At 33.8% G+C, this 14,552-nt stretch overlaps 1 protein-coding gene and 1 long non-coding RNA gene across 3 annotated transcripts in view; one reads left to right on the top strand and one right to left on the bottom strand.

The window, feature by feature from the left end:
- Positions 1–9,725, top strand: part of st8sia2 (ST8 alpha-N-acetyl-neuraminide alpha-2,8-sialyltransferase 2) — a 32,577-nt gene extending 22,852 nt beyond the window's left edge. The window contains exons 6-7 of one of the 2 annotated variants that reach the window (XR_015514319.1): positions 198–562; positions 6,984–9,725. Coding sequence is in view for 1 of the 2 variants with exons in the window: in NM_153662.1 (NP_705948.1) it covers positions 198–483 (286 nt within the window). In the remaining variant the exon portion in view is untranslated. 2 annotated transcript variants of the gene reach the window in all.
- On the bottom strand, positions 1,934–6,606 carry LOC147839739 (uncharacterized). Its single transcript, XR_015515011.1, has 2 exons — positions 4,857–6,606; positions 1,934–4,490 (listed from the first exon to the last, which is right to left on the bottom strand). It is a non-coding gene; the product is annotated as an uncharacterized LOC147839739 (long non-coding RNA).
- Positions 9,726–14,552: the final 4,827 nt, after the last annotated feature.

The following is a 14,552-nucleotide window of genomic DNA, read 5'->3' as shown; positions in this document are numbered from 1 at the left end:
TCTCAACCTTTTGAACAAAGCTTGCACAACCTTTTGTGTTTTCTGAATGTTATATTACAAAAACACATGTAGATTAAAGAAAATTATACCCACTTTTGTATAATAAATGATGATGAGTGTATAGTTAATCCTAATAAAGTTTATTTATTGTATATATTTATTCTTATTTTATTATTCTGTTGTTGTTTTTTTAACAGTTACTGGCTGACCAACCATGTCCAGATCAAACGTCCCACCACTGGACTGCTAATGTACACCATGGCTACTCGCTTTTGTGATGAGATCCACCTGTATGGCTTCTGGCCCTTCGCTCACGACCCTGACGGCAAACCAGTCAAGTATCACTACTATGATACACTAACTTACCACTACACATCTAGTGCCAGTCCACACACAATGCCTCTGGAGTTTAGGACCTTAAGTGCTCTTCACAGACAGGGGGCGCTGCGGCTGCACACGGGACCATGCAAACCTCCTACATGAATTCTTTAAACACTGGACCTTACACACACACAAAGGAAGGAAATGCTGTGAAAAAGTCTGGAACAACTGAATATTTCAGGTAAATCTTTGACCATAAGTGAGAACGCAATATATGAAGAGGGGATGTTTTTTCCAAAGTGTTCAATTTTAAAAAGGTTTTTAATCCCCCATGCTGTTTGATAAGAAGCCCCTTTCCGGTGTTAGTTTTTTTTTCATATCATTTGTTTTTTACATCATTCATTAAGTGTCTTAGTTTATTAAATGCCAAATATGGCCACTAGATGGAAGCAAATCGTAGAGGAGAAAATACAGGGTTTCTGCAGGTTTCATAAAAAAGACTTTAGGACTAATTCAGAAACATGATGAATGTCATTTCATTTTTTTTTTATTTCAAAGACCTAAATCACAAATATTGATTTTGTTTTCTTGTCATACTGTTACTGTAAACTTTATTGTCACCTTTTAGGAGAATTTTTTTCTGCAGCATACTAGATTTACAACACATATATCACACCACACACTTAAGACAAACATTAAACAACATTAATAGTACAAAAAAAAAAAAAAACTACCTCTTCCCATTAAAATTCAGCAAACCAATTGCAAAAGGAATAAATGAAAATTTAAATCTTTGCCAAAGATCCTGAGGGAAGTATTTAAAATGAAACAAAAACAGAATGAAATATATCAGATGTAATCTGATGGCCTTTCATACAAATAGGACAACCCAGGCACTTTTATCCCTGATATCCCTGTAGTTTTTAAAACCTCAGACAGCAAGTTCCTCTGTTTTACTTTTAAGATAGCAAACCAACAAATCAATGAAAATTATAAAATGCCGCCATCAAAGAAAACTTGGAGCACAGTAAATAGGAAAATACAACAAATAATTTTTTACAATTGTTTTTTTTTTATAATATAAGAAAAATGATATGATGATGTTATAAAGGCTATCAGAAAAAGGAAAATAATCGAGTGAGACTGATGACGGCAGCCAGAGGAGAAAATGATGTCAAATTTGCTGTACTTTCCCATAGACACGTTAATTCTTTGCTTCGAATGGCAAAAAATGATGATATACTACTTACATAAACACAGAAATGTTCATAAGTTTTAAAAAGAATAAAAATATTAAAAACTTTAAAGTCTTATGAGGCTTATGAAAAAGGTCCATAGTACCTAGGTGCTTATTACTTTCCACTAATTCAATTTGGTGGTTATCAACCATAGTACTTAAAACTACATCCTGCTTCTGCCGCAGGTCAATGCACATCTCTTTCGTTTTCTGTGTTCAGATAGAGACCAGCCTCTCAACACCAATTTGTAAAATACTCAACAACAGGTCCATGTTCTGCCTCCTCATCAACCATCAAACTTACAATAATGATGTCATCCGCTAACTTAAGAATGTACCGATTTTCAAAGGGCCTATGACACTAATTTGTGTACAGAAGAAACGCATCCCTTGTCGTGAGTCCATAATATGTGTTAATGTATTATTTGTGTGTGTGCGTGCGTGCGTGCGTATATTTGAAGTTTGAGTCTTTCTTCTGTTGAACACAAAAGATGATGTTCTGAAGAAAGCTGGAAACAGTAACCATTGACTTCCAAAGTAGGGAAAACAAATGAGAAAATGATGACAGAATTAAATATATTTTTGTAAACTACCCATTTAAGGCTTAAAATTATTATTTTGAAATGTTGTACTTTTTAAAACCCTGCAGAAATCCTGAAATAAGAGTTTCATTTTGTCTTCAGCCTTTGGAACATTTTGTGTAAAATAAGGAACATCTAAATCATGATTGTCTTTTTTGTTGATGTTGCCTTTACAGTCGATGTGTCTGTTTAGCCCACAGATGGCATGACTGAACGTATGACTGTTTTGTTTTTTCACAATTAAAATGGTACAGTTTAGACTTCGAATTAATATTTTAGAGGGGTTTTACCACTATGTTGTTGTATACATTTTAGACAGTACTTTGGATGATAATTTAGTGCCTCAAGTAGGAAAAAATGTTATGCTGCATCATGTGAAACTTGACAAAGTTGCCTTAGAAAGACATAGTGAGTAGTGTTGTGACCGCTGAGCCCAAAGTGTACTTTGCTTTTTATGTATGCTAGGGTCCACGCACATTGTGTGAAGCAAAATTGATCAGTATAGGACTTTTATGTACTTTTGTTTTTGCACTACTTTGCTTCTCCATAAGGTGTCAGCACTAAAGTTGCCTAGTTAGTTTGTTTACATGCACATTCCAGAGCTTCATAATGTTTCATAAGTTTGTGAGTAATGTCATGTTAACACATTACCTGGATTTCTAAGGTAAAAAAACAGCAGAAACATAATTCAATCATAACAGGTAGCTTTTGGCCCAACACCACAATTTTGCTTTGTATGTAAACACCTTTATCGGCATTCTAGCAGTTCATGTCAAATTTAACAGAAAAAAGTGCTTAAACTGTAAATAGTGATGATAAACAACATCACAGCTTCTCTCAAATTTCCGGACAACAGTGTGTTGTAACTGTCCAGGTACACTAACATACAGCTTTTTTGTGCTGCTGCATTTTTAAAAGATAAAAAAAAAAAAGATAAATGTTGGTAATCGATAGCCAAGGCAGAAATTACTCCTGTTCTCATTCAAAATGCGGTGTGGGTAATTTGTCAGTGCCAGAGAGAGCTTAACATGCAGCAGTTTAAGAAAACACATTGAATTACAAAGAACACCAGCAAATTAAGAAAAGATCTTCATCCATTTGACACCATATACGTTGTAAATCCTCTCAACGACAACAAATAAAAAAATTTTAAAAACACGATGAGAATTCTCACAAGGCAAGCAAATCAAGAAACCGTGCTGCAATTTCTCACACCCCATGTAAATGGCACAGAACTCAATGGAAATGGTTCAAGGGGACCCAAAAAATGGACTGACCCAGCTGGGATTTGCTTATTGTGCCGTGACTATAGAGTGAAGGAATTATGAAGTCCCCTTGTAGGCCAATCAGCTGCTAGCATAAAATCCCCATATGGTTTTCTCATAGGCATTTTGAAGATTGCAAATACTAAGCTCTGGGATCAAACACAGTTCATTACACTTGCACGTTTTGTCCAGCCAGATAATTCTCACACGATAATGTAACTTTTATCACTTTTGGATCTTATATGCAAACTCAAGATTTGAAAAGCTAACATTAGGCTATTAACAGTGCTTGTTACCCTGCTTCCAACAACTTTGCAAGATTATTTTTAGAAATATGGTCCATGACAAAAATTTACTTTCTCGGTTAATTATATTATGATCCATGCTTTTATATTACAAACAACTACACAAAAAAAACAGATCTGTGGATATAGACTTACGTGCCTTTTAGAATTAGTTTTCCTGTTGGCAATACATTTGTTTTGCTTTACAGTTTTTGTAAAAGTTTTGAAACGCATACTGTATGTTTTAGAAATGTGCCTACATAGTATTATCATTAGACATTTTGTCACAGTACAATTATAAGGTTCTATCTGACATTTTTGTCAGAATTGAGTTATTGATATATTCTTATTAAATAACTTATTTACATTACTTTTTATTTAAAAAAAATTTATGTTACACACATACTGTTTGCTATATGGAATACAAAATCTTTAACGCTTAATATCTCAAAGTCATTCGATAGAGCCTTATAATTCAAAGGTGACAATATTTAAATAAGTGTATCTTGTGCGTGCATACAGCCCGCTTACCTTAGCGATGAGGCCTGAGGGTTAGGTCTATCAAAAGCCTGCGAGTCCCAAAATGGATAGAGAACAACATTAATTTTTTTTTTTGTCACCAAGTACATTTAAGGAGGAGTGTAACTATTGCAGTTATGCCACAAAATTAAATGTGTTCAGATAAAGAAGAAAAAAACGATGAAAAATCAATTGATCACGTTAAAATGAGTTAATATTCATGTATTTTAACAAATGTATTTTCACGTTTGCATTACTGAGAGAAGGAAAGAGACAGGCTGCACTGGTTAGCAGTATCTTCATAAAATTGTTTAATTAAAATAAATAATCAACAAACTAATCTGTTTTGACGGTCTCTATAAGTGAAGGCATTATCCACACACAATATGAATTCCCAATTAGAAAAATATTACAAACTGTCAAATACAATTTATGAAAATACCTAAATAACAGACAAATCCAAATGTCCTACACAAGCGGCGGGCTGCTTTCCAGACCAGTTCAGCTTGATGACATATAATGTCTTCGACACTGCCTGTAGTGAGTTTAGCAACTTGTTAGCAGCCCTCTTTTTAAATTCATGCTATTTGTGTGCGTTGTGAGAAATTGCAGCGCATTTTCTTTGTTTTGCATTGTGAGGATTTGCCACACATATGCTGTCAAACTGATGAAGATTTTTATCTTAATTTACTGGTGTTTTTTTTTTTTGTTTTTTTTTTGTAATCACATGTGTTGTTAAGTTACTGTATGTTAAGTTCTCTCAGCCACCATATAATTTTATATGAATGTATCTTTGAAGGCAACTGGCCGTTGATTGCTTTGTTTATAACCGTTGCTTTGAAACTGCTCCTGCAGCTCCAAAGAGAATGAATCTATTTTTCTATTGTTTTTGTTCAGAAAGCACACACAGACAGGAAACTTCCGTCTGTGGGAAAACATTCATTACACAATTACAGAGACTTCTTTAATTTATGTAGTTTTTTTTTATGACAATGTGTGTCGTGGACATCAGGCGATGATAGATTGAAAGCAACATGTAGTCTACATAAACAAATATGCCAGACTACATCACATGATTTGACAGTCAAATAGTCATAATGAGAATTAGAAATCTTTAAAGTCCACGTCTGGAAATTCGTTTTTTGGCCTCCCAAACATAACAAATGCAAAAACACAATCGCAGAGCACAAACACAAAGCTTCCTATATCTCAGGTTACCAACACACAACCCTGACTATAAAACCACAACATAACATACAAGCTACTTCATGGCCATTTTTTCAGTTTAGTAATAGAAGACGGTATAAAAGATTTCTTAAAAATATTTGTTTTTGCTGTGGGTTCTCTGCATCGTCTACCAGAAGGAAGGTTTTCAAATTCATAATAAAGAGGATGAGTGGAGTCCCGAACTATCTGCGAGGCTTTCCATTTGGTCTGCTTAATATAGTTCCACAAGCTGCTTATGGGGGTCCAATATGATCTTACTAGTAATGTTAACAATCTTTGCAAGTTTTTACTTGCTTTTAGGTCCAAGATTTCTGTACCAGCAAGAAACATTATAGGAGATCAACCAGGCTGGTATAAACCTTTCTCAGAATACATATAAAAATAACCAACAATAAAAAATTGTGCGTATGAATGGAGCTTTATGCCATTAACAGTGCTTTATGGGAGTGGGCGGGGCTAAATGTCTTTTTGGTGCATTTTGTTCATCAGTTTTCTGATTGGTGGATTTTTCTTGTAGATTTTCTAGATAATTTCCATTTTTAAACACAATTGTTAGACTAATGTGAACATATGGGTTCAGAAAAAACATATACAATCTGTTTACAACCACAGAACTCTAAACACAGTACTCTGTTGTTAACATTTAATCCATTTTTCTTAAAAATCTATTTCCTAAGGAGAAAATAAATGTAGTTTTAACATCCTGACCTGACACTTTCACTTTATACTTGGAAATATTGTGTTGTAACTGTCCAGGTACTCTAACATACAGATAAAAAAGAAACAAAGTATGCTTAAATGGGCTCAGAGGTGTTTTTAGTAATTGTGAAAGGTGCACTGGAACTGTCTGTCAGTTGTAGCTGAACATGTTTGCACAGTAAGGCAGCTATCAGAGCGTGTGATATTGTAGCCAAATCCAGCACACACACCCAGCTGTTCACACACACTCATGTGTGCTCAAGGATGGCCAGGCGTGAAGGGCGTCAAGTATGTAAACTTGGGAATTTATTAAAGCCGCATAGTACTGTATCTGTTTTAGGATTGCAAGCAGTGTTTCTGTATTTAAGGAGGGTTTTGGAGGGGATGTTTTGCATTTCTTTTTTATGTGACACATATTACTTGTTTAAGTGAATGTATTTGTGATAACTTATAAAGGACATACTGCTGTACTCATTTGTCTCATGTGGTGTTAATTATTATTATTATTTTATTTTTTTAAAATTGTTGTTGTATTGACTATATACACAAGTACATTCAAATTTTGGGTAAGTAAACTTTTCTTGTGTCTTTATTTATAGGCTACATTTGTTTCATCAAAATATTGTGAAAGTATTATTGAGAATTCATTTCAATTTCATTCATTTATTTTCTTCAGCTTATTCTCAATTTCAAAGGTCTCCACAGTAGAATGAACTGCAACTATTTTAGCATATGTTTTAAGCAGTGGATGGTCTTCAAGCTGCAACCCAGTATTGGGAAACACCCATACACACTCATTCGTGCACACTCAGACACTACAGACAATTTAGTTTGTTCAATTCACTTCTAGTGCACATCCTTGGACCTGTGGGGGAAATCGGAGCATCCGAAGGAAACATGCAAACTCCACACAGAAACGGCAACTGGTCCGGCCAGGACTCGAACCAGCAACCTTCTTGCTGTGAGGTGACATCTTTTCAATTTACTTGTTATTTATTCTTTTAAAAGCATTAGTGTAAAAATCATTGTCTTATGAGCTTTCATAAATAATTCTAAAATAGACTTTAATTCTGAAAATACTCAAGAAACTTTATTTTCAAGAAACTTTATTTTCAATTTTATTTTATTTTCTTTGACCCCGAATATTCATAGAAAAATCATTTTGTTGCATAATAAAATCCTTTAACACTTTTAATAAATTTGATGCATTTATTAATCTGCTGAATAAAAGTATACATTTATCCAGGAACATTAAGATGCTTTTCATGTTGAACCTACATTAACTGTAATATTTTTAAGAGGCATAAATTAAGCAATATGCAGAAAAGAAATCTTTCACTTTAGAAAACGTACTGTTGATACTTTTTTAAAGAGCAGCTGTTTTACCCCTTTTTCAAGATTTAAGTCTTTTGTCTATTCAGAATGTGTCTGTAAAGTTTCAGTTCAAAACACCCATTATATTATTTATTATACCTTTCAGAATATTGGATTTTCATTGCCTGTGCCTTTATTGCTATTTTCCCCGCGCACCTGTCAGTGTGCCTCAATCTCCGCCTTGGCTGTGTCAGATAAACAGCACAGTGACAGACATGAAGGCAGATCTCACATAATATTTGTGAAAACAGTAAGAACTTTCCCAATCATTATTTGATGTTTGTTGTGGAGTTAATTTAAGCCTTTTGATGAGTCACACACAATGTTGTTACAAAGTTCACGCACACACACACACACACACAGCAAGTGTGTTAATGACTTTTGATATGATGTTTGTTATCTTGTCTATTTTTCTACAATATGTTTATAATGATTATTTTATATATTTTTTTTTCCCTCTCTCTTCTTTATTATATGTATATTTGATATTTACGTTATTTATGGTATGGAAGTGTTCAGTGTAAAAGAGGAAGTCCTTTATTTTGAACTGATTACTATTATAAACGCGATACACAGAAATATCGCACATGATCATGACGTCCCAGCTGTGCGGTCTGCTACGGTCTGAAAGTTTAGCTTCTGGTTTGATTGGAGAAAAAGGTACTGACACTTCATGTTTAATATGTTTGTTTGTTTGTTTGCTTTGAGTTTGTATACAAAGTTTAAGTGATGTCTGTTTATTTGTATATGGCTTTCATGTTTGCTTACGTTTGGATTCATTTTCTTTTTGTATACAAAGCTCTTACTTTGTCTGGCTTATGGTGTAAGGTGTCCGGTGTAAGATGACTGTGTTGGTGAAGTGAATGCTGCACTGAAAATAAATCATGGGAAAACACCAGTGAAAGAGTCGATCCTTTGTTGAACCAGGGAGCTACATCGTGTGTTCAACTTTACACAAAGCAAATGTGCACCAAAAAAAATCTGTTAAATTACTTTTTTTTAATTTTTTTTTTTTATTCTGGTTGCTTTGTGCACGTCCTGTCTTGCTTATATGATTATACGTGTTACTAGGGAGACTTGTTAATGCGCGGCTATCAATCAGTTCAGAGTTGCTTGGAAATCGCACTATTGCATGAACCTCAAAATGGGAGGGATTTGGATCCTACTTTAATGTTAGGAAACTAAAAAAAACAAAAAACATGTTCTGTATATATCACCCCGATATGACTGTGGATACACTATACCTACACACAGTTCTGTCCAAACAGCTTACAAAAAAAGGTAATGATTACATCAAATAACATTGTTTACACTTCTACATTTGAAAGTGTAAAACTTCTTAAATGTTTTTCAAAGTACTTTTTAGACTTGTGAAATACATTTTTGAAAGGTTTTATTTTGGACACTCTTATTTTCACTGCCCCTAAAAGCATGTTTTCCCAAAAAGTACGGAGACAAATTTGATTGCTTTTGCTTTGAGGCCTGAAGAGAACTTTGACTGGATGTTTTCCTAGAAGTTTGGTATTTTTCTTCCAGGAGGTAGTTGTTCAAAATTACCAAGCTATTTGAAATATTTAGTTGTATATTTTTTTCTTCTGCAGGATGTTTTGACCCATGTGGTCTGCAGTGTATTTGAGATTCACTGCACTACACGTTGCTCATATTATGTCTCTGGGTAAGTTAAAAATAGATAATTGTCTCACCGCAGACGTCAGCAGGCCATTTGACATAATGAACGCATTTATCCGTAAAAGCACCCCTGTGTTTTGAAAAAAATAGAAACGGTCTGTAACCAATATGACTAAACTTAATTACGCTGACTGCAGGTCACAGCTTGGAGGACTTTTGGAGGATTTGTCTACGTTTCCTGCTTTCAGGATGTGTTAATGATTACCACAGTGTCTGTTTTTAGGAAAAATGGAGATCCTTTTGTTTTGCTTTTAATTGAATGACCCGTGTGGTTACAGCCCTTATTAACTTGACACCCAAAATAGCCTGGATGCTGAGCTTCTTTGCCTTCATTGTGTGGTAAAAGAGGTTAAATGCTTGTTATCTAGTCCTTTCAGATTATATGTTTAGGTTTATCTCTGACCTGAGGCAACATATGATAAAGCTAAGCAGTTTATTACATTTTACACAAGAAAATATAAGATTTTGGGAAATTTTTTTTGTTGTACCATACTAGAAAAGTGCTTTACAAAAACATTGAAAAAAAAAACATGCCACTTTTACGCAATTGTTTTATTGTGTTGGGGAAAAAACAGTGATCAAAATTAGAGAACAGCAATGATGAACTTTCTGAGCTATTTTGATCAGTTCTTCTGATCTTCTGAAGCCAATAGGATCTATGCACCGCTAGAGTTTTAAAGCCAACATTAAACTTGCGGTGAAAGCTCAATGTGACTATTTTGAATTTCACAAGGTTGTTTTTACAGCATCGATGTTGTAATATAATTACAATACATTCAGTTACAGATGAAATATAGTTGATATTTCCCAAATGATCTTTAACAGAGCAAGGAAAGTTTCGTAGTATGTCTGATAATATTTTTTCTTCTGGAGAAAGTCTTATTTGTTTTATTTCGGCTAGAATAAAAGCAGTTTTTAATTTCTAAAAAACATTTTAAGGTCAAAATTATTATTATCCAACTTATAATTCAGGGGGGCTAATAAATATGGTGATCATCTTTATATGCACGCAGCCATTACTCTGCTAAGAAAACTAGATTCTGTTTGTCATGCAGCAATACGCTTCGTCACAGGTGCAGACTCACGGACACATCATTGTATTTTGTATGATTCCTTAGACTGGTTATCTCTATATCAAAGGAGAAAATTACACCTGTACTTATTTATTTTAAAGGTTCTCTTAGGTAAATTCCCAACTTTCTAATATGTTAACATTTCACGTAAATAACCAACACACTAGATCTGGTTCATGCATTCGTCTAACAGTCCCAAGGATATTGTCAGAACTTGACAAACGTGCTTTTTCCTTTTATGCTCCCAGGGCTTGGTATGACCTGCAAAATAGGCTCAATCTTTACACACTTCCGACCCCGAGTACTTTTAAACACCTTTTGTAAAACATCTTAAAGGATACTTGTAATTGTTTTTTATGATCTGATGGGTTTATGAATGGGGATTTTGTAATTTTGTGGTATTGTTTTTTGTGATTTTTATGTGAAACTTTGTGCTGCCTGCCATCTTGACCAGGTCTCACTGGAAGAAGAGACAGTACTGTCTCAATGTGATCTCATGGCTAAATAAAGGAAATAATAATAATAATAATAATAGTAATAATAATTATAATAATGATGATGATAATAATAATGATGATTCTGACTTCAACTGTAGACTTAAGCATTCATTTAGTTGTTCAAGTGTAAAACGAGATAAAAGTCTATTGTAGCCAATTGCGCCATCAGTACCAACTTCACAGAAATTCCTTTGAAAAAAACTGGGGTACAATAACCTCATATTTTAAAGACTCGGTGGGGGGAAATAGAATTTAACGCAGTGCTTCTTGTCTGATCTGAGACCCCCTTTATATCGTATATCTGACAAGCAGAGAAGGTTGCTGGTTTTTAAAGAAATCAGATCTCAAACCTGGTAATTTTGTAATGAAAAGACAGTTTACCAGAAGCCCTTGGGCTGCCTGGCTGAAAATGTAAAGTCTGTGTGCATATAGCAGATTCACACCACACAGGGAAACACCAACAAAGAAGTTGGCCATTGGATTTATAATGTTGTGAAACATAACAGTGATGTTCATGACAATAATTAATAACTTAATCCATCTCAGGGCTAAAAAGATATTTTACGGGAAGCTTTATTGGTAAGATTAGTCAGAGTTTGTTGGAAAATCAGATCACATTGCTCAGACAATCCATCATCCATCATCTGTTTAGTCAGATGAAAACAACTTCTTACCAACACACTCATCCAACAAACTCAGACAGATTTGATTGTTGACGTTTGTTTGTGTGGTGTAAAAAGGCCTTTACAGTCAGTTTGCTGACTATAGTGAGATTCCTAGACACAAATGTTATTTTGAAGTCCAAATGTAACCATGTTGTAAAAAAGTAGTAGCCAAAACCTGTAAACATCAACTTGCATAGTTACAGGTTTTCAGCATTGTACTGTATATAACATTACACAGTAACGCCAAGCAAACAAGTTTTGGGTTTTGTTGTCATCTTCTGTAGTAAACAGATTCTTATGATAAGTGGCTCCAGTGAGACATGTCTATATCCAGGCCTCTAGCCAGCTTGGTGAAATTGTGTGCTTCTTTTTATTTCTCAGAAAGTAAACCTTTTTGCAGACCTTTTCTATTTAATTATGGCATTTGAATACATTTTAAGCACTAATTTTAGCTGGGTTAGTTTATCGGATAGTCATCATAACCACACTTTTTGATGTACAAAAAATATTTCCTAGATTTAGAATAAAGAAATATGAAAAATACTTATTTTTAAAATACAAATTTGTTACATCATATATCATTAGAAAAAAATCCTTTTAAATAAAAAGCCTATTGTCCTTTATTAGGCAAATTATAAATAACAAACTGGTCTGCACATTCAACTTTGTCCATTTATATAAGAAAAAATAATAATAATAATGTAGAGCTTTACAATTTTTCTAGCCTCTCTTGTAAAAAATAGGTACATTTGCGAAATTCTGGATAACAACAATTGTATTTAAATTAATTTGAATTTGATGGGTTTTCGATTAATTATTTTCAATATTTATGATGTAATAACAGTCAAAAACGATCAAATATATGGGACAAATACCGGACCTTTGTCAATGAAGGGTGGGGCTACGGGCCTGATAGCTGGAGCTTCAGCTGCAAATACTTCATATGTTGTTGACATTAATTGCACATAACATTTGCATTTGTGTGCAGCTAAAAGTCAATGACTAGAGATTATAAATAAAAAATTACAAATATTTTTGTTACAAAAAAAAAAAAAAATGTAAAGATATGCTTTAACCCCCTGGATTAGTTTAGTAAAAAAAATGTATGAGCTTTTGGAAGCTTTAATACAATCCACTATTGAACATGTTTAAACAGCTTGGAAGAGCCAGGATCAAATTCTTTACTTCTCTAACTGTGTTCATGTGACATCAAATGATGGGGTCATTTTCATTTTTGGGTGAACCATTACTTTAAGCTCTTTTTTAGAAGATTACTTAAAGATAATAACTATCTTGAAAACATTTGGTTGTGCTTTAGAAAAAAATAAACAAATTGGAAGCGAGCTATCAAATTGAAGTATAAAAATAAAAATACCTCAGGGATCCAGTATAGTTTCTGTATCTTGGTGTTGCCCTCTTTGAAAGTGCTGGGGGGAAACTATTTAATATTCCACAACACTGACTGCGATTACTGAATCACTGTTTGATTATACGAGCTGGATACACTGGTCATTTGCCCTAGAGACTTGGCTCACTGAGAATAACTGCTGGTTAATTAGGTTAGAAAAAATTCAATAAAAATTGTAATTAACTATTTAATTGTGCATTATGTGGTAATGCAAAAAAGCATAAACAGGAATAAATAGATCGTTATTATTTGCTGATGTGGACACAAATATAGTTATTATTATCATCATTGGTGTGGACGGCCACCACTTCTGTCTACATAACAGATATTTCCTGTCAGGTTTAGATCAGGATTCTGGGCTGCCATTTCATTAGTTCAATGTATTTACCTTCAAGGAGCTTTTTTTTTTTACTTGTTTTACGGTGTGACCAGGCTCATTGTCTTGCAGGGAGATTAGTTGTTGATTGTTAAATGAATGCAGAGAAAAAACCTACATGTTGCTGATGGACCCTCTGATAACCTTTCACAATTCACTCTGGCATATATATTAGAGGCCAAACTCATGCAGCAGAAAACACTGCCATGACCCTTCCTCTAAATTTACTGACTTATTTACACTCTTTGAGTTCAGCCTTTACCCAGTTTAATGATGAACAATGTTTTTTCATCAGACCGAAACAAATCAAGTTCACTTTCATCACTAAACTGTATTTTGGAGCAGTTCTTGGTCCCATTTCAGTTCACATTCTTGTCAAAAACGTTGTAGGCTGAGAGCAGATGCCTACCATGTTCAGAGCTGAATTGGTGTGTATATCTAGTTTTAAAAAATGTGATGTTTTTTCACATTATCCAGTCTTTTCATGCATTTGTCTTTAGTGGACGACCAGAGTTTTTGGTGGATTTGAATAAGCTGATGACATTGTAAAGATGTAATATTCTAGAAATCATAGATCTGGCACAACTTCTCTTGCTATGGATGAAGGACCTCACCCCTTTGGTCTTCACTTGGTCGACCTGCTGTTGGAGAGTTTCTGTAACTGAAAATTGGAAAGTTTGGCTGCAAGTTGCCTGACAATCAAGGAAATCACCTCAAAGTGACAGATCAACAGTAGTTTGGTGATATCCACACTGTAAAAAATCCAATAAGAGCTTCTGTTTTTTCCTGATTTACTGTTTTTGCCCCTGTTTATTTATGTTTATAAATTGCATTATGGGACCTTTGTCTCTTATCTGTTGACGTTTGATGAAAATGCATAATTTAAAGTCGCAACTGTGTAGATTAACAAAGTGGCTTTTTTAGACATTTTGGTAGTGTGACAAAAAAACATTGTAGAATTAATATGTAGATGATTAAGTCCATAAAATAACAAAAAAATACTGGCAGTTTATTACTGGGTAACAACAACCCAGACAATGCCATTTCAAACTATTACAAACGTCAATAAAAGTCCTTTTTTTTTTTTTCAAAATTCTTCAACACCAAAACTTGGAGGAAAACAATCATGGTTTCATAATCTGAAAGAAGAATAAACAAATATGAATCTAAAAATATAAAAAAAACTGTTCATTTATGGATATATTTTAATTTATTTCTTTATTTTGACATGGGCATTTGTGTAAGTGTTTTAGCAGACTTGCTTATTCTCAACACATGTCCACAAGAGGCTTGATATAAAATGAAAATAAAATAGATACATATACACTATTACAAAC

Source organism: Danio rerio, chromosome 18 (genome assembly GCF_052040795.2).
Source record: "Danio rerio strain M-AB ecotype USA chromosome 18, GRCz13ab, whole genome shotgun sequence".
Lineage (NCBI taxonomy): Eukaryota > Metazoa > Chordata > Actinopteri > Cypriniformes > Danionidae > Danio > Danio rerio.
Note: the sequence above shows the minus strand (reverse complement) of the source record. Positions and strands in the feature narration are given on the sequence as shown.